Source organism: Aquarana catesbeiana, linkage group LG07 (genome assembly GCF_042186555.1).
Source record: "Aquarana catesbeiana isolate 2022-GZ linkage group LG07, ASM4218655v1, whole genome shotgun sequence".
In the NCBI taxonomy this organism is placed as follows: Eukaryota; Metazoa; Chordata; class Amphibia; order Anura; family Ranidae; genus Aquarana; species Aquarana catesbeiana.
The window spans coordinates 239,092,125-239,117,037 of NC_133330.1; the positions used below are offsets into that span (position 1 = coordinate 239,092,125).

The window sequence follows — 24,913 nt, forward strand, 5'->3', positions numbered from 1 at the left end:
CTCTTTCCCCTGCACCAGGGGCTTCTGCCTCTAGGCAGTGGCGATGGCCTCCGCCGTCAGGCCCAGGCACAAAAGGCGGCCTGGGGCCGGAAACCTGCAAAGCAGAATTCTAAAGCCTCATTATGAAGGGGCGCCCCCCCTCACCAGACTGGGGGGAAGACTTCTGCAATACTCAGAAGTCTGGCAAGAGGAAATTCATCTCCACAGTGTCTCTAGGATACAAATTAGAATTTCGGGAGTTTCCACCATCTCATTTTCTAAGGTCAAACATTTCCAAAGATCCAGGGAAAAGGCAATCTGTTTCGGGCACTAGACAGATTCCTGGCTCGGGGTGATCGTACAAATCCCCACAGAAGAGCAAGGTTTGGGGTATTATTCAAACCTTTTTATATGGTACCAAAACCAAATGGAGATGTCAGACCCATTCTAGAGCTAAAGAATCTAAATCGGTTCCTGAAGATCTGCTCCTTTCGCATGGAGTCGATCAGGTCAGTGGTTTCTATCCTACAAGGAGAACTTCTGGCGTCTATTGACATCAGGGATGCATATCTGCATGTCCCTATATTTCCCGCTCACCAAAGCTTTCTGCGGTTCGAGGTAGAACAGCAGCATTTTCAGTTTGTAGCCTTGCCCTTCGGGCTCGCTACAGCACCCTGGGTGTTCACAAAACTGCTGGCGCCACCTCTAGCCAGGTTTAGGGCATAGGGCATAACAGTCTTGGCGTACCTAGACGATCTATTGCTAATAGACCAGACGGTGGCTCATTTTGAGCAAAGTGTACACATTACAACCAGTTACCTGGAAAGTCTGGGTTGGATTCTCAACCTTGAGAAGTCTTCCTTAAAACCGCTAAAAAGGCTGGAGTACTTGGGTCTGATCATACACAGCCCAGAAAAAGTTGTTCTTGCCTCAGGCAAAAATCAACTCCATAAGAGAGCTGGTGCGGATGGTCAGGTCGAAAGGAGATACCTCCATTCGCATTTGCATGAGGTTGATGGTGGTTTCATTCAAAGCATTTCCCTATGCCCAGTTCCATTCGAGACTGTTGCAAAACAGTATCCCGTCTGCTTGGAACAAAACAATTCAAACTTTAGACTTGCCAATGCGGCTGTCCCCAAGCCTCAGTTGGTTAATAACCCAGACTCTGCTGAAAGGAAAATCCTTCAGACCTGTTACCTGGAAAGTGGTATCGAGAGATGCCAGCCTTTCAGGCATGGGAGCAGTACTAGAGAAGACAACTGTTCAGGGACAGTGGTCAAAAACCAAAAGAGCCTTGCCCATCAATATCCTAGAGATTTGGGCAGTGCGTCTGGCTCTGAAGTCCTGGACTTTCAGGTTACGGGATTGTCCTGTCAGGATCCAATCCGACAATTCCACAGCTGTGGCATATATCAATCACCAAGGGGCACCAAGAGTCTCGCAGCGCAGACAGAGGCGAACCATATTCTATCTTGGGCAGAAAGGAATGTTCCGTGCCTGTTGGCAGTCTTCATTCTGGGAGTAGAGAATTGGCAGGCGGATTACCTGAGTCACCAGCAGTTATTCCCGGGGGAATGGTCCCTTCACCCCGACATTTTTTGGGCTGTTTGCCAAAGATGGGGGACTCCGGACGTACATCTTCTGGCGTCCAGATTCAACATGAAGTTGGTTAACTTTGTGTCCAGGACAAGGGATCCACTCGCATGCGGAACAGATGCGTTGGTGACCCCGTGGGATTAGTTCTCATGGATTTATGCATTCCCCCCCATTCAGTTGCTGCCACGACTTCTTTGCAGGATCAAGCTGGAAAGAAAGCTGGTAATTCTGGTAGCGCCAGCGTGGCCCAGAAGGTCCTGGTATGCAGAAATCGTAAGGATGGCGGTGGAGGATCCATGGTCCCTTCCACTATGGCCAGACCTACTCTCACAGGGGCCGATATTCCATCCTTCCTTACGAACGCTAAATTTAATGGCTTGGCTATTAAAACCCACATTCTGAAGAAAGGTGGGCTTTCCGGGTCAGTTATCTCTACCTTGATTAATACAAGGATGCCAGCTTCCAGAACTATATATTATAGAGTCTGGAGGGCTTATGTTTCCTGATGTGAATCCAAGGGTTGGAACCCTCAGAGGTATTTCATAGGCAGAATTCTTGCCTTTCTACAATTGGGGGTAGAGATTAAGTTGGCCTTGAGTACTATTAAGGGCTTTGTCTCAGCTTTATCGGTCTTATTTCAAAGACCGTTTGCTACACATTCTTTAGGCTAGTGTTTTATGCAAGGGGTGATGCGGATTAATCCGCCAGTTAAATCGCCTTTGAGCCCTTGGGATTGAACTTAGTTTTGTCAGTGTTACAAAAACAGCCATTCGAACCAATACAGCATATTCCCTTAGTCCTTCTGACAAGGAAGTTGGTATTTTTGGTTGCTATATCCTCAGCAAGAATGGTTTCGGAATTGGCTGCTCTTTCTTGTAAAGAGGCATACTTGATTATTCATGAGGACAGAGTGGTGGTGTGCCCTCGTCCAGGTTTTTTTGCCAAAAGTGGTTTCAGGTTTCCACCTGAATCAAGATATTGTCCTGCCATCGTTTTTTCCAAAACCATGTTCCAGGGAAGAGAAGTCACTACATTGTTTTGATATAGTGAGAGTGGTTAAAGTCTATTTAAAGACGACTGCTCAGATCTGGAAGACTGATGTCTTATTTATACTGCCAGAAGGTCCTAAGAAAGGACAGGCAGCGTCGAAATCCACTGTCGCTAAAAGTTATATTTCAGCCTTATGATTTAAGGCGTAAGATTCCACCTTTGCACGACAAAGCGCACTCTACCAGGGTGGTTAGTGCTTCTTGGGCAGTGTGTCACCAGGCCTTCATGGCTCAGATCTGTAAGGCCTCAACTTGGTCTTCAGTACATACATTCACCAAGTTTTACCAGGTGGATGTAAGAAGACATGAGGATATCATCTTTTGGCGCAGTGTGCTGTATAGGTCCTCAAGTCTGGGGGTGCCCTATGAGTTGTCTCCCTCCTCTCAAATGACATTGCTATGGGACGTCCCACATAGTGATTACTATGGTGCTCTGTGTCCTGTGATGTACGATAAAGAAAATAGGATTTTTACAGCTTACCTGTAAAATCCTTTTCTTGGAGTACATCACGGGACACAGAGGTCCCGCCCCTCTTTCTGTTTAAGTATATTGCTTTGCTACAAAAACTGAGGTACTCCTGGTAGGAGGAGCGGTTATATAGGGAGTGAACTTCCTGCATTGGGTATACCAGTGTCCATCACCTGAAGGTGCCTATAATACCCCACATAGTGATTACTATGGTTCTCTGTGTACCATGATGTACTCCAAGAAAAGGATTTTGCAGGTAAGCTGTTATAAAAATCTTATTTTTATTTTTTTTTGCTAGAAAACATCTTGGAAACACCAAACAGTATATATATTTTTTAAAGCAGAGGCCCTAGAGACTAAATGGCTGGGTTTTGAATCTTTTATGTCGCATCATATTTGCGCAGCGGTCTTACAAGCACAATTTTTTGGCAAAAAATTACTTTATTGACTTAAAAATAAGACCACGGTAAAGTTAGCCCAATTGTTTTATATTGTGAAAGATAATGTTATGCCGAGTAAATTGATACCCAACATGTCATGCGTCACGCTTCAAAATTGCACCTGCTTGTGGAATAGCGACAAACTTTTACACTTAAAAATCTCCATAGGCAATGTTTAAAATTTTCTACAGTTTACCTGTTTAGAGTTACAGAGGAGGTCTAGGACTGGAATTATTGCTCTCGCTGGAACGATCGTGGTGATACCTCACATGTGTGGTTTGAACATAGTTTTAATTTTTTTTTCTCATTTATTTTACTTTTACACTGTCCTTTAAAAAAAAAGGGTCACTTTTATTCCGTTACAGGTAATGTAAACATCCCTTGTAATAAAAAAAAAAAAGCAAGACAGAACCACTTTAATGTGAGATCTGGGGTCAAAAAGAATTCGGATCTCATATTTACAGAAAACCGGGGGGGGGGGGGGGGGGACCCCTCTCCCACCACCGATTAAAAAAGTGATCTTGCGGTGAATCCGCCACTGAGACCACTTTTATCTGAAAGCCAGCCGCCCGCCGTTTTTTAAAATACCGGGGTTATGGCAGCTGACATTTAGCGTCAAAGTACCAGCGTAAAACCATGGCAGCTAGTCCCCATCATGCAGTGATGTAAATGGGCCCTTAAAGTTTAACGATATTCTTCCAGATTACCGAATTACCAGCAAAAAGTAGCAGGCCAGCCTGACACACAACTATGCCTTCATCTAGGTTTAGTTAGGCTGTGACCTGCGTGAATTTCAAGAATCCGTTTTCACATGTGTGCACCTTCTTAAAGCACCTTTGTGACTGCCCAAAATTGTCAGAGGCAAGTTCTTTCTTGCAAGTTACATGCGTAAAAGCTGAAACAAAAAAAGTAACAGTTTGTTAATATATTACTTAGGAAATAGAACTCTGATGTTCCTCGATAGTGTCTGGCCTTGTATAACATTTTCCCAACATGTGTAAAGAGCATGTTTTGACAGGGTTACCGCAGTGAATGCATGGTGTTTTCAGCACTATATAGTCGTCTGTGCACCTATTCTAGGAATTGTAGAAAGTCTTCTAAAACTGGTTTTCATATTGTGGCTGCAGCCCCCCAAACACCTGTATTGCCTACAGCATTGTGCATAAGGAACTGATTACTTTCATGTGCTGCCAGCTCAGAGAAGCACAGTGGTTGAAAACCTCTTAAGAAATCTCAAACTCTTAAGCTTAGCAGCATGCAAGATTTTCACCACATTTTGCTCTGAATGACTGTTTGCAGAGTTACATAATTTGTGTGGTCCTCTGCAATTGCTTAAACGTTAAGCTTTAAAGCAAAGCAACATTTGTTTGCTTGTATCTGTTATGACCAGTCATTTATTGTCATGTTGATAAAGAAGATGTTAGTTATTTCAGAGATCTGTGCAACCTCATGATAAGGACTACTTGCACGGTCTATAAAGAATATTCTCTCCATTCTTTTGTGAGTTTTCCTCTTTGCAAAGCACAAGCATTCATTAAATATTACATTTAAAAATGATCTAGATGTAGTCACTTTCTAATGGCACTTTAGAAAAGTAATTTTTCATGTACACATGAAAATGTCAGCTTGGTAATGGTTGACTGTACTTCACAATGCCCTATAGGAGATCTTCCCTTTCCTGATGGTCCAAAATCATGTCTTTTTTTTTTTTTATTGCATGTGGCTGTGTATGAACACATTCCCTACATATATCAGCTCTCTGCTTTAGTTTTACAACTTGTGAGCTCTTCGAAAATGAATTGCAAAAGTACCAGTGAGTGATTAGTTCAGGTGGGTTTGGACCATGCTTCCCACGATGATGTGGGTATAGAGAGTTATGCTTGACTGATGATGGTTTCAGTAGCACAGCATAAAACACACACTCCTGTTTTCAGCTAAACTAATGGTGTGTATTCTGGTGCTCCTTCAGTGTCTAACCATAGATTACATTGAGTTGTAGACCAGGCTATTTTTTAGCTAAGAGTTACTTGCCACCAGTTGCCTCGCCCCTAATCCCCCCCCCCCCCCCCCAAACGCCCTCATAAATTCTCTCAATAAATGACACTGTTAAATGTTTTGTGCAGAATTGGGTTACAAAAATAAATATTACCAACTTTCAGTGCAGCCTCACCAGTGCTCATCAGTGCAGCCTCACCAGTGCTCATCAGTGCAGCCTCACCAGTGCATGGTGATTAGAGAGAGGAGAGCCAGGCGGATCACACAGAGCAGGGATCTCCCACTGCGACACACCCCCCGAGGCAGCCCCATGCTTGCTCTCAAGTTTTTTTCTACTCACCAAATGCGAGCTGTTGAGTGGAAAGTTTGAGGGTTGCCATAGTGTGTCTGAACCAACCCTAAAACTATTTTTTTTTTTTTTTGGCAATTGTGCTTTGATTTTTATTTACACATACATTTTCCATGTACCTTGCAAGTTTTTGAGATTGTGGGCTGGCTCAGTTTGTTCCTGATTCTCCATCCTGGAATTGCCAAAATTGGTTTAGTTTAATTGGTTATCTGAAACTGTGAAAAATCCATATTTTGTTTAGGATAACAATGTTCCTGGTAATGCAAGTGGGACTTATCTTGATGGTGATTGGATTGACTGCCAGTGCCGTTACATTCTGGCAGTTTGCCTGTGCCAAGAAGAACAGCAAACTGTGATTGAGCCCACGTTCACACTGAGGGCCGGTTTGAAATCTGCATTTCAGTCTGACTTTGGGGGCGATTTGACAGACATCTGTGCGGGTTCCTGCACAGATGTCTATTCAAATCGCCCCCGAAGTCTCCAAAAGTAGTGCAGGAACTACTTTTGGCAATCGGTGCGGCATCGCACTGATTTGAACTGTGCCATTGCCAGCAATAGATGGTAATTTGACATGTCAAATCGCATGTCAAAATGTCCTGATGTGATTGTGGGCTAAAGGTCAAAATCAGGGGGTTGATTAAATGAGAGCATGTGAATTTTCACTTGACTTTGTGAATGAGCGGAAGCCAAGGCTGGCCATACATTAAGCAATTTTCTTTCCTTTAACCATGGGTTAAAGGAAAGAAAATAGCTTGAATCACGCTGAATGTGTTGAATCCCTTCTGCTGTGCTATTGTATTCTGACAGCGGGCGGTTTCCCCACAGTCATAAGACAATGATTACTGCTGCCGACTATAGCCTTCAGCAGTAATTGTACAAAAGAGCTTGACAGGCTTTAGTGGTAATTTACTTTGCACCGCATAACTGATCATGTGCAAGGAAACTTTTATTAAATAGAATGTATGCTGCTTATACGTCATCGCATCCTCCTTTAGTAAATCAACCCCAATATATCACAAGTCGGCATGTAGGTACAATTCTAAGATATTTTTTCTCTAAAGATGCTATTGTGTAAAATTCTATTTTAACTTGATAAGTCACGGTGCATAAAATCCACCAACAGTTCCTAAGGATATTGGACAAATAGGAGCAATTATATGGACACACTTTTTGTTTTACTGGTATTTTCAGTATGTTCAAATTTACCAGTTTATTTTTGCAGTCTACCAAAAACAAAAGTCTTTCATGTTAAGTTCTCTAACCGTATTTTAACATTTTACCAAGAGGGTTTAACAGCTGCTACTGTCTTTGCCCCTTGTTATGCCAGGTGGATGCTCTGATGAATATGCCACAGCATTGAAGGATTTGTTTGCTGTAAAGGAACTTGGTTACTTACTAAATTCCTTTTGTCTCTTTCACACATCTGTTGTCTTTGTGAAGGAAGTCTGTTAACTGAAAGCCTTTGATAAAGCCACGTTTATGTATTGGTTCTTGGAAAACATGTTTGTGGCAGAAATTTCCCATGAAAGTATTAGAAAATTATAAATAGCGCAATTAAGAAATAATCGTCAGTGCTACATTTTTGCTTTAAAAAAAAAAAAGAAAAAAAAACACTCTGCAAGTAGAGTACTGAGTTGCACATGGAATGCCACCAAAGCATCCAGTAATATTTCTAAAAACACATTTATACATGTTATCCAATGGAAGTGTTTGGAAAACAATTTCTGGCTGTAGACTTGAGACAAGTGTCATTTAGAGGGGTGCTGTGTTTAAAACATCAGTCTACAGTTTCCATTGACTTTGGTGTAGTGTAGATGATCGTTTTCGTTTTAATGTGTTTCAAGTACAGTATACCCCATTAAGGTGTTTCCGTTACAGGTAAAATGCAGCCTTTTCTTGCCAAACACTGTGTTCTGTATTTGACCGTATATGTTTTAGCAGCACTGAGTTTCGAACTGAAAAGGCTGCGTTTAATAACGCCCATATACATGAGCTGTATCCTGTGAAAACTCAAAAACTGTTTAGTGAATGTGTACATAGGAAAAAGCATAGGAGTAAATGGACTCTGAGTCTACAAACGAACAAGCAATGGCCTCTTAAGCTTTCATTGCTTCATAGACCCATTGTGTAGTGTTAGCTCTTCTGTGTCTGAGGCGTCGTATGTTTCGAGTGGTCTGTTCCAGGTATAAAAATGGAGGACTGCTGTATGCAATATACTTTTGCAGAGATGCTAAAGCAGTGTAAAATATTACATTTGACTTGCTGTATTATTGCTCCCAGCACATTTAACCTTCCAATAAAGCAACTTAATACATAGGGGGGCTGCCAAAACATTAACTCCAAACCTATTTGTGGGTCCCAACCTAATTAACATATATATTTCTATAGCTTGGCTACAGATGACCTGTGTGGGTTTTTTTTTTTTGTTTTTGTTTTTAAAACACAAAAGTGTCTGCACCCACAGGTAAGTATAATTTCTCCAAAGTGCAACAGCTGTTTTAAAAGTATCAGTCAATACTTCCATAAATTTGCGGATGGTTTACTTTGTGGCACATTTGCTTTATAGACCACTTGGCCATCTTTTTCCTGTCTCTATTTCATTGTTTTGCTTTCATATTCTTTATATAGAAAGAAGAAGGGAAATTACAAGGACAGCTCGACAACTCTGACTCGAGCCAGTACATCAGAGAATTAAAGGATCAAATTGTAGAACTGAAACATGAGGTAAGCATGATGTGGAACAGGCAGCTGTATTATCCTTATTGACATCCATGCATGCTTTTTAGCATTGAAGAGTGTTTGCGTGTTTCGGGTATATTTTACTGCTTACTTTTTGTCCTTCAGTATATAGTTTATAGTGTGTTCAGTTATTTTTTATGTCATCAGGTGAAGTTTCTTTCTCCCCTCTTTTGCTGATAATGTAAACCTATAGCTGTAAATTTTGCATTTTTTTTTCATATAGCAGAGCTAAACTTCTGTTTTTAGCCTAGTGTTGCAAAAATGCAAAATCTACACTAAATGTAATTTTTTTTTTTTTTTTGCACAACTTTGTCATAGCCAATCCTTTTCAAAGTGATCTGAAACATGCAAGCTCCTTAAAGCTGCAAAGACTAGTAATTTGCATTTTAGTTTGCGGCTGGCCTTATGTCATGGACTTGGGTTGTCATATCCTTTTAGGTAAGTTGGCTTTTTTTGACAGAAGCAGCATGACGTCAATGATCATGATCGTGGGGTTATAACACCTGTCATGTTGTTGCAATCTGTTTTGCTGTTGATGAGATTCCCCTGTCCTGGTGATCAGGACAATGACAATAAAAACCTGCCAGTAATTTTCTCTCTATCAAAACTAACACTAACATTTTATCAATATAACATTCCCTAAAAAATTACAAACTCCTAAAGCCTTCATTATCGAAGCTCTGCGTGACATAAGTTTATCAAAAACCAGATCAAGTTGAGTTTTGTTTTAGCATCATGTTTGCTGGCTCTGCAATATTGGAACTGTTTTACCAGCGTCAGAAGCCACTGCTGCACAGCGCTGCCTTTTCTCAACTGCAGGTAAGTAAACCTCCAGCTCATTTCCCAGCATTATGGACTCTGACGGATCAGCAGCAGACAAATGAATCTTCAGTCTGCAAGCTTGTTTTGTCAGCACATGTGTGAAGCACAGCTGGTTTGCTCCTAGATCTGTTCTTGCTCCCTCTGAGCTCTGTTCACTTATAATTTGTGGGCTCCCCATGTCTCCAACAGTCACGCATCTGAAACATCAGAAACAGTAACAAGTCTTTTTTTTTTTTTTTTTTTTTTTTTTTTTTTTTTTTGGGATTCCAGTTTTTTTATGTATTAAACAAAACCGAGTCCCCACAAGTGGGAACAGTAAAGACACATGGGTACAGATTCCCCTTAATGTGGTAACCAATATAACGAAGACAAAGTGTTCAATTAGAGTAAAGAAGAGAGATTCTCTTTACATCTCTTCAATTGCTAGAACACTAGAGGAAAGAGCGTGTCCCATATTTGACATTCTCACCTATGGTCTTAACTTGCACCAAATGTCTAAACAGTAACAAGTTACCGTAAGATAGAAATATAACGTGGTTGTCCAAAGGAAGGAGGAGGCAGGGGGAGGGGGAGACAAGAAGGTTTAGAGAGAGGACTGAAACAGAAAAGATGTGATCAAGATCCCCAAGTCATACTAGACTCCCTCCAGGTACCACAGCCATGGCTTCCAGGTCCTTTCAAACTTTGGGTAATGTTAAAGGGTACACAAGAGTTTATCAGTAATCATTATCCAGTTTAGTTTAACGTGTTCAAGGGAGACCACCAACTGGTTCCCACACCAAGCAATGGCAATTCTAGCTGCCAGGGTCATGTAGGACAGGGGTGTCCAAACTTTTTTCAAAGAGGGCCAGATTTGATGGAGAACATGCTTGAGGGCCGACCATTTTGCTTGACATTCTTTAAACCATTAAAATTTGGTCTAAGTGTGTCCGTCCGAGCGCTAATACATGGCCCAACAAGAATTCTCTTGCCTTTGTGCTGTGTGTGGTGAATAGATGAGCTCGGGCGTGTTATTTGGATATACCGTATTTAATCGGCTTATAACACGCACCTTCACTTTAAAAAGGAAGTTTCAGGAAAAAAAATCTTAAATTTTAAATAAAGAACTGGGAAGCAAAATAAGGGTCAGTGCCCATCTGCAGCCTCACCATTGCCATGAATGCAGCCCCCACTCCGTTGCCATGAACAATGCAGCCCCCACTCCGTTGCCATGAACAATGCAGCCCCCACTCCGTTGCCATGAACAATGCAGCCCCCACTCCGTTGCCATGAACAATGCAGACTCACCATTGCCGTCAGTGCAGCCTGATTCATGTCCATCTGCAGCCTTGGAGGAGACAGGGAGGTGGCGGGACAAGCGCCAACAGACATACAGTAGAAACTCCTGTTTTTATCGGCAGCCTCTTTAATTGAAAGTCCCACCTCCTATGATGGACAAAACAATTGTCCAATGGCAGCGCAGGAGACGGGACTTCCTTTTACACAGGGCGCCGTGTAAACAGGAAATTCTCCTGTATCCTGTACGGCACTCGTCCTGCCCCCGCCAAGGCAGCCATATCTTGTGGCCCCTGGCACTGGGGATTTATTGGGGGCCACAAAAGATATATATGTCAAAATTACCAAGCGGGCCGTCCGAAACCGGACCGCGGGCCGCGATTAGCCTGCGGGCCGGACTTTGGACATGCCCTGATGTAGGATATAAGGTTTTTCCAGTGTTTAGGAGCCTCAATATCCAGTTTCTGAAAAAATAACCTACCTTACCCCACCTCCGCTTAAATAAATCTAAGGCCTGTTTAACACAGACTTCAACTTGTATAAGAGGAATGTGAATAGCAAGCTTTTATGAAACTTTTAGCAAGATTTTGCAAAGCTTTTGGCAAACATCAAGCAGCTTTCTCTAAGCCTTTAAAGCACCCTTCAGATCCTTTGTGGAAAATGTTATAAACAGATCTTAATGGGAGTGCTTATTGTCACTTTAAAGAAGCTACCAGGCTTTCAACAAGCTTCAAGTAGTGCTGAAGTCTGCTAGCAGCATGTTTAAAGTGACAGCTCCCATTAAGATCTGTGTGCAACAGTTACCAACTGGAGCTTTATGGTACTTTAAAGGCTTGCCGAAAGCTTTCTCTAAATGCTTTGTAAAGCTTGCTGTTCACACTGCTCTTTTACAAGTTGAAGTCTATGTGAAATGGACCTAATATACTGGCTATAGAGAATGCATTCAGTTCTTTCTGTACTATTCGCCCCATGAGCTTGGCACTTACTGTTATTTTCTATGGCCTGACCTATCCGTAGTATGGCTCATACCTTGGGCTCTCAAGACTGATGGTTACATTGCGCTGGACTGAGGAACGGAATAGAGCTGTTTTTTTTTTGTTTTTTTGTTTTTTTGTTTTTTTTTTTTTTTTAGTACAGATAAGGTATTTAATTCAGAGCAAACACAATACAAAATGCCCAGCATCCCTACCAGCTAGCCAGCAAACAAATTACCCTGTTCAGCAATTTGCTTTAAATACAGGTTTTAGTTGCATACATTTGCCGATATATGTGCATTTTTTGTCTAGGACACAAAATTTTGGCTTTTCATTAGACTTTATTGGGAACAGTTATGTAACAGTGCTGTCAGTATGTAAAACTGACTTTGGAATAACAGCGGCTTTTGTTTAGCAAGCATCCCTGGTCATTTACCAATTTTACACATGAATATTACATTTCACATGGATTTCTTTCTGAAGAACTATTGCAGAAGTATTTTTAAGCAGTAACCTGTATTTTCAATCCCTGTGTGTAAATGGTTGAGGTTTTTTGTGAAACTAACATGCTGTTTTTGCCTGAAGCACATGTGCTGATTTGTGGTCTCTTACCGTTGTGGGGAAAGTATGTGCCTGTGTGTCGGTATGGCAGAGATTGCAAAAAAAGGATACTTGCCTAATGTCAGTTACTATGTGAACACTTAAATAAAAAGCAAATTTGTGCAGAAAGTGGTCTGGTTTATCTTTAACCCTTTTGTTTTACAACAAATTGAAAAAGAAAAAAACTTTGCAAGCTCCCATTACAGACTTGTTCTTAAAGTAAATCTTTCCTTTTTGCAGTGGTTATATAAACTTTTAAATATTTTAAATATGAACTTAATTAACACAATCCCTTTCTCTAGTCTGTTGCCATCTACATGGTGCTACCATCTTGCCGCTCACACACCATGGAGAAGGTAAAAGGCGGGCTGTCAATTATTGACCACATGTCTTTACTGTGACCGGCTGTTGTCCTGGGGCAGTAGGTATACATCAGGCAATTAGATGGAGACCAGGGCTTCACTGTTGGCAAGCTTCATGTTGTACATTTAGGCTGGCTTCACACTGAGGCGATTTTCAGGTGTTTTAGCGCTAGAAATAGCCTCTAAATAATGCCTGAAAACAGTCTCCCATTCATTTCTTTGTGACTTTTCACACTGGGGTGGTGCACTTGCAGGACATTCTGGAACGTCCAGCAAGCAACATCTTTGGAGCGGTTTGGGAGCGCTGTATTGAAATTAATGGGCAGCACTTTGGAAGCGCTGCAACACGGGTGCTTTTTACCCCTTCATCGGCCGCTAGCAGAGGTTAAAAGCGCCCTGCTATCGGCCGAAAAGCGCCGCTGAAATGAGCAGCGCTAGCGCTCAGCGGCCCCAGTGTGAAAGTAGTCTTAAAGCGTAGGTAAACCATTTATAAAACGGTTGCATTTCTGGCACGTGCCAGAAATGTAACACTCCCATTGGTTGTGCTCTCAACCAAACTGTCAAACTATCCAATGGCTGGTGTCATAACTGATCGCATGGCAGTTGTAGATTAAACAGAGGCAAAGATGGCAGCTTCCTTGGCTGAAAACGATAGGGGGGGTTACTTACACAAAGGGGCTTGTCAAAAACTGCTGATGGAGCAGATGATGGTTTCACTATGTTTACATATTTGGGGAATGAAAAAGTTTACTTCAATATAAATAGCAACAGCAGCTAGCGCATTTCTAATCCCCACACGTTTCCTTTAATGTTTATTTGTAGTTAGTGATATTAAAGCTTCTATTTTTTTATTAAAATAACAAACATGTCATACTTACCTGCTGCAAAACCATTGCACAGAGCAGCCCTGGTCCTCCCCTTCTCGTGTCCATCATTGTCATTCCTGGCTCCCCCCCTGCTAAGTGCACCAATAGAAAGCTGCTTTCTGTGGGAGCACTCATGTGGGCTCACTTCAAGCAGCCCTGTCTGCGTCTCTTGACACATACTGTGTGGCTCAGCCCTATACCCTGCTCCCTTGTTGTAGGATTCGATAGGAGCGGGAACCAATGGCTCCTGCTATCAACCTGCCCAGTGAGGAGGGACAGAGCTGGAAGAGCCACTGCTCTTGTGCACAGGTAGATATGAGGGAGGATCCTCTGCAACAGATTTTTTTTTTTTTTTTTTTTTAACCTTAACCACTTAACCATAGATCGCAGCAAAGGGCCAATCACAGCGACCCTTTACTATGTGATCCAATCAGGTGTCACCTGGTGCGGTAAAACATGGTGTCACCCCCACCCCGTATATACTGCCCTGCAGGCAGTGCATGGTCACGGGGCGCACACCAAGCTGGTCCCTGTAAACGATAGTATAGGGTGGTATAGTGGCAGGTTAGGGTAGTATAGGGTGGTATGGGGCAGGTTAGGGATCTATGCTGTGACAGTTTGAAGTACCTTATAACATAGCTGCAGATGAAGAACTCGAGGCTGCTGTGTCCTCGCCTCTTTCTCCTCCTTCAGCTGCGGGATCAGCTAGAGTAAAGACGTCTGTGGGAGGAGTGGAGGAGGCAGCCACACCCCCAGCTCCGCCCACTAACCCCAATCTTTTTTTGTTAACCTCCCTGGCGGTATGATTATGTCAGATTTTTGCGTCTCAAAGCGGTATGATTATTTTGCATAGAAATTTGGCATGTTATATTGTAGGCCTGTAATTCTTAGCAATAACACACTTAAATCTGTCCAAACAAGAGTCTAGTAGACATCCCGGGTATGATAAAGTTTGAAAAACAAACTCATAAATTATAATATAATACATAAATATAAATGGTTATAAAAAATAATAAAATGAATTTCCCCGCGATTCACTATCACTCAATTCTGCAAGTGTTCTAATTTACTATCGCTGTTTTCTAGCTGGTCTAAAACCACTTTTGACGTAAAGGGACACTTTTTGGTTACTATGAGCAATCTCCAGTTTCCAGGCAGAAAGAACAGTATATATATCATAAACTGCATGCAGGGCATTGGACAAACCACTAGGGACAAAGGGGATGTGAAATAATTTCATACATTAATGTAATCTGTAAGATTACAGTGTACTGTATGTGTGTTTTTAATTTTTTAAATTTGCCACCGGGCTTCGCCCCTGCACGTTGCGACGCTCGCAGGGAACAGAGCCCGGCACCCAGAGGCTTCGGGCGGAGGACAGAGCCCACGGACACAGCGGGGGGACATCGCAGGATCCTGGGGACAAGGTAAGTATACCGCACCAGGATCCTGCAATGCAATCCCGAGTGTGGCTCGGGGTTACCGCTTAATGGTACTGAAATTTAACCCCGAGCCACACTCGGGAAAACCGCCAGGGAGGTTAAGCAAAAAATGAAAAAACCCAGTGGTGATTAAATACCACCAAAAGAAAGCTATAAAATTTCATATGGGTACAGTGTTGCATGACCGCGTAATTGTCATTCAAATTGCAACAGCACTAAAAGCTGAAAATCAACCTGGTCAGGAAGGGGATGAAAGTGACTGGTTTTGAAGTGGTTAATGCATTAAGGTAAAAAACATTAAGGCTTTAGAACCATATTAAGCAGATAAAAAGTTGCAATAAATCAATCAAATGTTTACCTGCCAAATGATTTGTAGTTCTGTACAGCCAGTTCTGTGGTTCAGTCACCCGCACATGACCTAGCCATATCCTCAACCCCCACTGCAACAGCAGTACAGCTTGGGCTAAAACCCTGTGTTTGCATTTATTTTATTTAAAGGTTTTAATTTTTTGCCTGGAGTTCTCCTTTAACCCCTTGCCATCCAGCGCACGACAATGTACGTCGGCACAGTGGCACGGCTGGGCAAATGGACGTACAGGAACGTCCCCTTTAAATCGCGGAATTGTGTGCGCTTGCCGCGTACTCCATGACTGTGCCCGCTGGGGACCCGTGAACGTGTCACGGAGCAGCAGAACGGGGAGATGCCTATGTAAACAAGGCATTTCCCTGTTCTGCCTAGCAACATGACAGATCTACTGCTCTCTGTCATCGGAAGCAGCGATCTGTCATGTTCTAGTGAGACAACTCCCCCACAGTTCAAATCACTTCCTAGGACACACTTAACCCCTTGATCGTCCCCTAGTGTTTAACCCCTTCCCTGCCAGTGTCATTTACACAGTAATCAGTGCATTTTTATAGCACTGATCACTGTATAAATGACAATGGTCCCAAAATAGTGTCAAGTGTCCACCATAATGTCGCAGTCACGCTAAAAATCACAGATCGCCGCCATTACTAATAAATAAATTAATAATAAAAATGTCATAAATCTATCCCCTATTTTTTTATACGCTATAAATTTTGCGCAAACCAATCAATAAGGAAAAAATATATTTTTTTTTTTTTTTTTTCAAAATTGTCGCTCTTTTTTTGTTTATATATCGCAAAAATTAAAAACCGCAGAGGTTATCAAATACCACCAAAAGAAAGCTCTATTTGTGGGAAAAAAATTGTCAGTTAAAGCGACGCAGTTCCATATCGTAAAAAGTGCTCTGGTCAGGAAAGAGGTAAATCCTTCCAGGGCTGAAGTGGTTAAGCTGACAGGTTTGCCAGGTGTGCATATTACCATGACACTAGTGGAAATAATGTGTGTATATCAATGAGCAGGCCTTCCCCATGTGTCCAGCTGGTGGTCTGTAGTATAACTGGAGCATTATCAGCTAGGTCACCAGTGCTTCCGACATTCCGCTACATAAAATAAACTATGTTGTTGCCATTTATTTTATTTTTTTTACATGCACTCACTAACCCACTTACCTACACATAGCAGATAAGATTTGTGATGAATTGGTGTTTCAGAAAGTTTCCCCAGTGTAGTCGGTGAAAATGCAGAATAGATAAAACTGGATATTCTCTACAAATTGTATGCTTGAAACACAAATTCAGTGATGTTACTGATGCTGGTGACACTAACCACCTACTGTAACCTTTGGTAAATCTGATGGGCTTCTAATACTGTCGGGAATTGCAAGGATGTTTTTTTTTTTTTTTTTTTTTTTTTTTTTTTTTTTTTAAACAGGACTGTTTTTTTTTAATACAAAAACATGAAATGGGACTTTACCTAGGCATCTTAAAACCATAAGGCGTTAGTAAAATATATATATAAAAATTACAATCATACGTCGAAGGTATGTCTCCTATTTCGTTTTCATCATACAGAGTTGACTTCAATGATTAGTCAATGGTGTTGAACCTCGATGCGTCTTCATCAGGAGATGAACAATAAATGAAAAGAATGAGTTTATGTCTGCAGTAGCTACAGATGGATTTTGGTATGATGCAAGAGATGCTGAACCCGGCTACAATAACACACGGAAGGTTTTAAACACATATCCAAGCTCAACAAGCTGGTCACAATAATGACCTGGGTTTAGCATCTCTTGCATCATACCAAAATCTACCTATAGCTTCTGTGGACACGCACTCACTTTTCGTACATCATTGGTATTTATTATTCAACTCCTGATGGAGACTCTTTGAGTTGAAACATGTTGAGTTTTAATACCATTAAAGACAACTCTATCATGGAATCCCAGATATGAGACGTGTCTTCAAAGTATTTATTGTAACTTTTTATTTTGAAGTTGATGGTTTTGATCTGTATTGAGTAAAGATCATTTTCACTCACTTTATGGTTCTGGGTACCTATGCAAAGTCCCATTCCACGCTTTTGTTTTTAATATTGCACTAGGAATGGGGTAATCAGACATATAATTTGGTCGGATGAGAACGAGAAGAGTATATAGGACAAGTTTTTTTTGTTTTTTGTTTTTTTTTTGTTTTTTGTTTTTTTTTCTAAAACTTTTTATACCTTTTTTTATAATTGGTTGCAGAGCTGTGTAAAGGTAGTGGTGATTCTGCTGGGGCAATTGAAGCTGGTCACCTGTTATCGGCATGACACTGCCTTGGCCTCGGTTTTAGAAGCAATGCACTTTACCATTTAAGAGGAAAACCCTTTTAAACTGTCAGATTATTCTTGGCCACTGTTTTCTCTTTGATTTGATAGTGTTAGATGTGTTTGCAGTTCATGGTAAGAAGATCTCTGTCCTCACCAGAAACAAAGCAATATAAGCCCCTTGCAATAAATTATGCAGTCATTTCCTGGCCAGAGTTTGTAAAGTAGAAGTTCATCTCTAGGTGTATTCCTGTCTGTGCAGAAAACCTTGAACACATTATAACACATGATGTATGGAAAACCATCTTCGTAGAAATGTAAACTAAGTGTTTGAAGTGCATTCTGTCCCTATGTGCACTTGTTATAATAGTTAAAGATCACACCACAGTGCTTGGAGATATATAGGTAGAAGTACATCAAAGCAAACAATAAAATTGTTTGTTAAAAATCCACATTAAATTCTTACTGGTTGCTGTGGAAAGAAATACGATTGGAATTTGAAATTTAAGCCGTGGGTAGAACTGCAAGTGCCCTCCATGACTTGACCAGAACACGCTAAAATATTGACTAAACCGGATGAAAAATTAGGCCCCATTCACACCTCGGCTTTTGAAGCTTCAAGCTCCAAAATGCTGAAGGAGGAAAAAAAAAAATCAATTCTCTATAGAGATGGTTCACATCTCCACTACAAATCGCCTGAAGCTCAAAGTTCTGGATCATTATCTGTTGCTTGAATTGGGAAGATTAGTGCATTTTTGTTCCATAGTAACGCTTGATTTGAGCATGTTAGTGCGTTTTGTCACATGTTTTTGAGCATTTTTCTGCTCAAATGCAAAAATTAAATGAAAATAAATAAAATGCATAAATAATAAAAATAAACAACCCTTAACCCTAATAACTCTTAATATTAACCCTTAATCCCTAATATTAACCCCTAATCTTATAAAAATACATTTTAGGAAGTAAATTAACCCTTAAAGGGGTTGTAAACCTTTGCGTTTTTCACCTTAATGCAGTCTATACATTAAAGGGGTTGTAAACATAATTTTTTTTTAATATATTTCCGCTGTTAATTGTATACTTATTGCAAAGAATTGTATGAATTCAAGCCAAAATCTTTACTTACTAGTGCAATATGTGTTTCAAAATCACCTCCGTCTATGCCACAGTGATTCTGGCTTCTTCTTCCTGGTTTGCGGTGCGCGTGCATTAAAGCAGCGTCACCGCAACCACGGAACTACATCTCCCAGTGTGCTTAGCGGCACCGCGCATGCGCAGTGCCGTTTTTAAACTTTTCTTGTAACGAGAACGAGCAACATTCTCGTTCACACATTGCACAGTTTAAACACGCCCATTCCCGCCTCCCCAGCCTTCCCTGCGAGCATAAATGAAAAATGGTATGGATTTAGGAATCCAAGTATGAGGACTGCAAGGGGGCGGAGTTAAGGCGGGGCAGTGAAGATGAGTGTATGGAGGCGTATCACTGCAGCATCGTAGACACGCCCACTAACTCCCAGCCCCTGTGTCTCTCTGAAACGTAGAGAGCGTCTCCACGCAGGGCTGTAGTCCAAGGGAGGGGGCGAGCACGTTCAGTCACCACTAGGAGCAACGGCTCGGATGACGATGGCAAGCTACAGGGAGAGCAACAGGAAGTGCACTTTTCAAGGAAGGATTTCTGACATTTGGCAGAGAACAAGAAGGAACAGGTAAGTGAACTAGCACTGCATTAGCTTAAAGGAAGCTAATTAGCAAATAAAAAAATTATGTTTACAACCCCTTTAAGGTGAAAAACCTCCCGTGCTGCAGCAGCGCCCCCGAGCCCCCCTTATACTTACCTGAGCCCTGTAATTCCCACAACGGGAATGAGCACACCAGCTCCAGCCAGTGTCTCGTGTCCTGTTTGGATAGCGCAGCCATTGGCTCCCGCTGCTGTCAATGAAATCCAATGATGGGGCGTAGCCGAATCTTGCTGTCTGTGTCTACAGACGCAGCAGCAGGACACGGGAGCGCGCCCACATGGGTGTCCCATCGGAGAGCGCTTCTCTGGCGGGACACTCGAGAAGAGGAGGAGCCAGGAGTGCCACGGAGGGACCCCAGAAGAGGAGGATCGGGCCACTCTGTGCATAACCAACTGCACAGCGGAGATGAGTATGACACATTTGTTTAAGACTGAACCTTTACAACCCCTTTAACCTCTTACAATAAAAGTAAAAAAAAAATTTAAAGCGGATGAAAAAGGTGAAAAACATGGCAACAAATGATGATATTTCTCTCTAATGATTAACGCAAATTCTCAAAAACTAGCATAAAAACCCGGCGCTCAGGTGTGAATTTTGCCTTGTTGGCTGAACAGTGACTGCATCCAGTAAGATGCAGGTAATGTTTGGGTATTCAGGTATCTGCAGGTGCTGCGGCTGCCTGACTGCAATTTCTCCATCCACACTCTTTAGCACAGATGTGAGAATCAATACATTTTCTCTGTTCAGCCTACAGGCTAAACAAGAGAAATCTAGCCATGTCTGGCCTGCTTTTATTTTAGGATGAATTTACCCTGCTGGCTGTTATATTCAGGCAGTCACAATACTTGCAGCTGCCTGAATACCTGTATCTCATGGGACGTAGTCACTGTTCGTCCAATTACATTCCACAGTCAATTTTTAATAATTACTTTTGTTAAGCTTGGGTATGCATTTAGAAAAACTCTTGAATTGCATGTAATAACATGCTGAGCCATTTAAAACCTGTCGCCTGGTATTGCTTTAAATCTAAAGTCCCCTCAGTTAATAATGTCATTTATAGATGCTGTAACTCCAGATTCATTTCACTGTCTGCATGCTTGTTCCTAGGTAGCAAGTTATAGATTATTGATGCCAGAGATGGGCAACCAGCATTTTCAAGAGGTCAGCAACACTCCCTCTGCAGCACAGAGCAGCAATGCTGATTGTGGTCATATAGCCCAAGTTGTTGAAATGTATTGTACCTCATTTTCTAGCTTCTGTACATACAGAAGGTGTGAAATGTTCTTACTAATCACACCATTTTGTTAAAAGTGAGCAAGATCTAACTCTACAGTACTTTGTGAAACAAAACCAAAACCTTTGCAGCTCTAGAAGACTTCGTCTTTATTCCACTTTAACCACTACTGAGGAAACTGTTCTGAGCGCGGCTGTGAAAAAGCAATGAGGGAGGGGATTTCCCATGCCGAGCTGTATGAAGTCACTTGCCTTTGTGTAAGCCTGACCAGCCAATCGCTCTTTGTGCCCCAGATGGACACTATGGGCTTTATTCTGTAATGCTGTGCTGGGCAATACTGCACACAGTTTACATGATTGTAGAAAGAATAATAAGACAGATTTATGGTTCTGGGGTTACTTTTTGTTAACCTGGCTTTATTTCATTTAGACTTTTTATTTGTTATTAAAGTGTGAATGCTTGTATCGCTACGTCTAAAACTGGAAACTAAATTTAAACCCTAACTGGATGAGGTCTAGTTTGCTAAACCTCTGTGTTAAAAAAAAAAAAAAGAAAAAAAGAAAAAGCTAAAAACAATATTTTAGTTAAAAATAAATAATTGCAGATTTTTTACATTTGTTGCATCTTAGTGCTACTGATCTCCTTCAGCCCTCTTTCAGCCCACTTCCGGTCTGCATGTACTCTCTCAAACATAGGCTGTAAATCCTTACTCATGACTGGTTTACTGTAGATGGAGAGAACAGTAGACCATGCTTGCGTGTTTTGGCATGACTGCCTGTAGTCTCATTGAGTGTGCATATGGCAGGCTGACCACGCAGGAGCACAATTAGAAGATCGTTTTCCCCACATAACCGCAAGCGCCTAAACAACCACTTCTATAGCAAGGGCGCCAGACCTTTTTATTGAGATTTATTCATTTAGATTAAAAAAGACTTGATTACTTTAGTGTTAATGTTCAAAATACTAAAATATGTACTTTAATATAGGACATGGATATGCAATTAGCAGGCCTCCAGCTGTTGCAGAACTACAAATCCCATGAAGCATAGCAAGACTCAGCCACAAGCATGACACCCAGAGGCAGAGGCATGATGGGACTTGTAGTTTTGCAACAGCTGGAGGTCCGCTAAATGCATATCCCTGATATAGGTCTTGGGACATGGGGGGCTCAACCTGTGGCCCTCCAGCTGCTGTAGAACTACAAGCCCCAATGAGGCATTGCAGAGTTGATAGTTACAAGCTTGACTCCCAAAGGCTGAGGCATGATGGGAATTGTAGTTTGGAAACATCTGGAGGGCCATAGGCTGAACACCCATGTCTTAGGTGGCTCCTAGCTTCCTCCAGTAATGCTCTAAACTACTGTTGTTAAAAAAGAAAAAAAAAACCTTGTACAGTGTCCCTACCACATCATTTTTTCTGTACTGTACTTGCAAGCATTCTTATATTCTGTGGCTTGCTATTTACTTGGTGGAATGTTAAGTGTGGGACAGAGGAATATTATTTGGATCAAAGTTGATTGTTGCTGTAAAGGATTTATTTAAAAAAAAAAAGTAGTAATTTGTTTTAGGTAAACTTTATGCAAAAAATGTGAAAAAAAAAGAAACGTATGATGTAGTGTGCAGAGAAATACTAAAAGTAGTTTTATCAGTGTCAACATGGCTTAGTGTCCACTAGGTGGCATTGTTCCCCACCTAGGATATTTAAATGACCATACTGCTACTGTAGAAACCTGCAAAGGCTGATGGAGTGATGCTAAAAAATCACCTGTACATACACTATGGGGCATATTAATAAAGAAGTGAAATGAGACTTTCACAAACCATTTACTGCAGGCCAATCAATCACTGTCATGTAAAACGCATGGACCTGGAAAATTCACTTGCAGTGAATGTTTGGTGAGTGAGTATAAATGTGCTCCTGTATGTATTTTCCGGTAGGGTATTTATTCTAGTTTTTGTTATAATATACTTTAATATATGCCCTAGTGTAAAGTGGTTTAGGATTGTTTAAAAGTGTTTTATTTGAAGTGTAAATTTTGTTTTTTGTTTTTTTCTTTGTGTTGGATCAAGTGGAAAGGGATTAGAGTGCCTGTCAGGTTTTTATTGCTGTCCCCGTAAAGAAGATTCACCTTCTCTATTTGTCTTGTTTACCATCATCAAAAGTGAAAGTAAAAAAAAAACATCAACACAGTAGTAAAGAGAAAATCTTCCAATGGGGGGACAAGTTCTGATGACCTTGGTGACATCCCGGGATTCCCTCACTTTGGAGGGTTTTTTCGTTTACTACAGGACTGGAAGTGAAGGGAAATCTCCCCAATGAGAAACAGATGGCAAAAAATAAACTGACAGGGGTTATAACCCTCCCTTACTCTAAAATGAGAAAAAAAAAGTTATTTTACCTTTAGTTTTACTTTAAGCTATACGTATATGTAAAGCTCAGCCACAGGTTTAATATTCTCACAATCTACAGGTAAACAGATGAGTCATGTTTTCAGGTCTCATGTTAGTCTACTTCTCATTTTTCACCTGGAGCGGTCTGTGTGTGAATTTGTTTCGGGATGTAGTTTATAGATGTGGTCTGTCTGATCACTTGATGTCTCTTGAGTTGAGCCTGCCAGTGTATGTGAATGGCCACACTAAATTAAATGTCCAGGTTGCTGGGTAGAATGTCTTCAACATACACTGCTATTGAGGGCAGGTGGTGTACTGGAATTAAAAACCGATAAATATAGGCAGGCAAAATTATAATAATCTTGATTACTTAAATCTGATAAGATGGAAGAAGATGGTGGGAACTGCAACATTTAAGCAGTACAATAACTCATCTATGCTCTTTATGAATTTTTTGAATGCCTGAAACACAGTTACTCTGTAAATTACTAATAGCCGTACACATAGCTTTTTCAGAGTAACTGTTAATGAAAAAAATATATTCAAGAGTAAATTAAAGAGGTCGTATACCACTGGATGTTTGTTTTTGTTTTTTTTTTACCCTGCAAGGTAAAGTCATAATGTGCTAGTATGCATTGCATACTAGCACATTATGTTAAACATGCCTTCAAACGAAGCCATCCCAAGCCAAGAAGTCAGAGGTGCAGGTGCCTCCGGCTTCGCAGACTCCGGCTCGTTGACTGGCCAGAACCGTGATGTCACTCCAGCACAGGGTTCTGAAGGAACGGCCAGTGATGTCCCCTGGCTGCATATAATGTAAATGCCTCCTTAAACGGTGCATGTAGGAGATATTTACACTACCTATAGGTAAGCATTATTATAGGCTTGCCTATAGGTAAAAGTCAGAAAAGGAAGTTTACTTCCACTTTGTCTTTGAAAAGAATGCAGCAAACCTCAAAGATGTTTTTGAATTACTTGAAAAAATATAGTTTGGTTACATACTGCAGACAGTTGTGTACTGTGAGCCGTTTGTGTTGTATTACTATACATTTGGCCTATCTCTGGTGCATGTCAACACCACATGTAACCAAATTTATCATGCTCATAACATGGCTTATTATTATTGGTACTTGTATAGCGCCGTCAATTTACGCAGTGCTTTACATATCTATATTCACGTCAGTCCCTGCCCTTAAGGAGCTTACAATCTATGGTTGTGAACTCGCACTCATACATACACATACTAAGGTTAACTGTCTAAATTGGCCCATCAGCATGTCTTTGGAGTGTGGGAGGAAATGAATACCCAGAGGAAATCCACGCAAGCACATGGAGAACATGCAAAGGTAGTGTCGTGGTTGGGATTCGAACCAATGACCCTAATACTGCCAAGCAGAAGCACAAACCACTGTGATGCAGAAAATTAAATGTTGGTCATTGTGGAAGGCTGCATTTTTTTAAATTGAAATATGAAAGTGCCAATAAGGCAAAATACATAGAACCAGGCTATTGATGCTTGGAAGTCACCCTATTAGGTTTTCAGATATACACAAAACAGTATCCTTGCTGCACCCACAAATGCTTTTGTATTTTCTTTAAGGGTACTTTCACACTTTTTCTGGGTGCCTTACTCCCAGCATGTACCTGTGAAACATGGACATTTGACTCAAAATACCCAACCGCAGTTAACATGTTTTCTATTCATTTGAATGAGGAACTCCATTTTTGGTGGGGTTTTGAAAAGCGCACCAAAAATGTAGCATGTTTTCAAAGTGCACCACCTTTGCAACGCAGTGGTGTGACGAGTCCCATAGGATATAAAGGGAAATATTTGTATTCGTGTTTTTTTCTTATGTTTCTAGCAAGGTAAAAACACATCAGTGTGAAAGCAGCCAAATATGTAAAACTGAGACCTAATA

General features: G+C 41.2%; 1 protein-coding gene across 5 annotated transcripts in view; it reads left to right on the plus strand.

Annotated features, from left to right (window-relative positions):
- The window catches only part of EVI5 (ecotropic viral integration site 5), a 352,231-nt gene that overhangs the window by 312,302 nt on the left and 15,016 nt on the right, over nucleotides 1-24,913 (plus strand). For all 5 annotated transcript variants that reach the window (XM_073593140.1, XM_073593141.1, XM_073593142.1 and 2 more), the window contains one exon: nucleotides 8,506-8,601. In XM_073593140.1, the coding sequence (XP_073449241.1) occupies nucleotides 8,506-8,601 (96 nt within the window). The remainder of the gene's footprint in view (nucleotides 1-8,505; nucleotides 8,602-24,913) is intronic.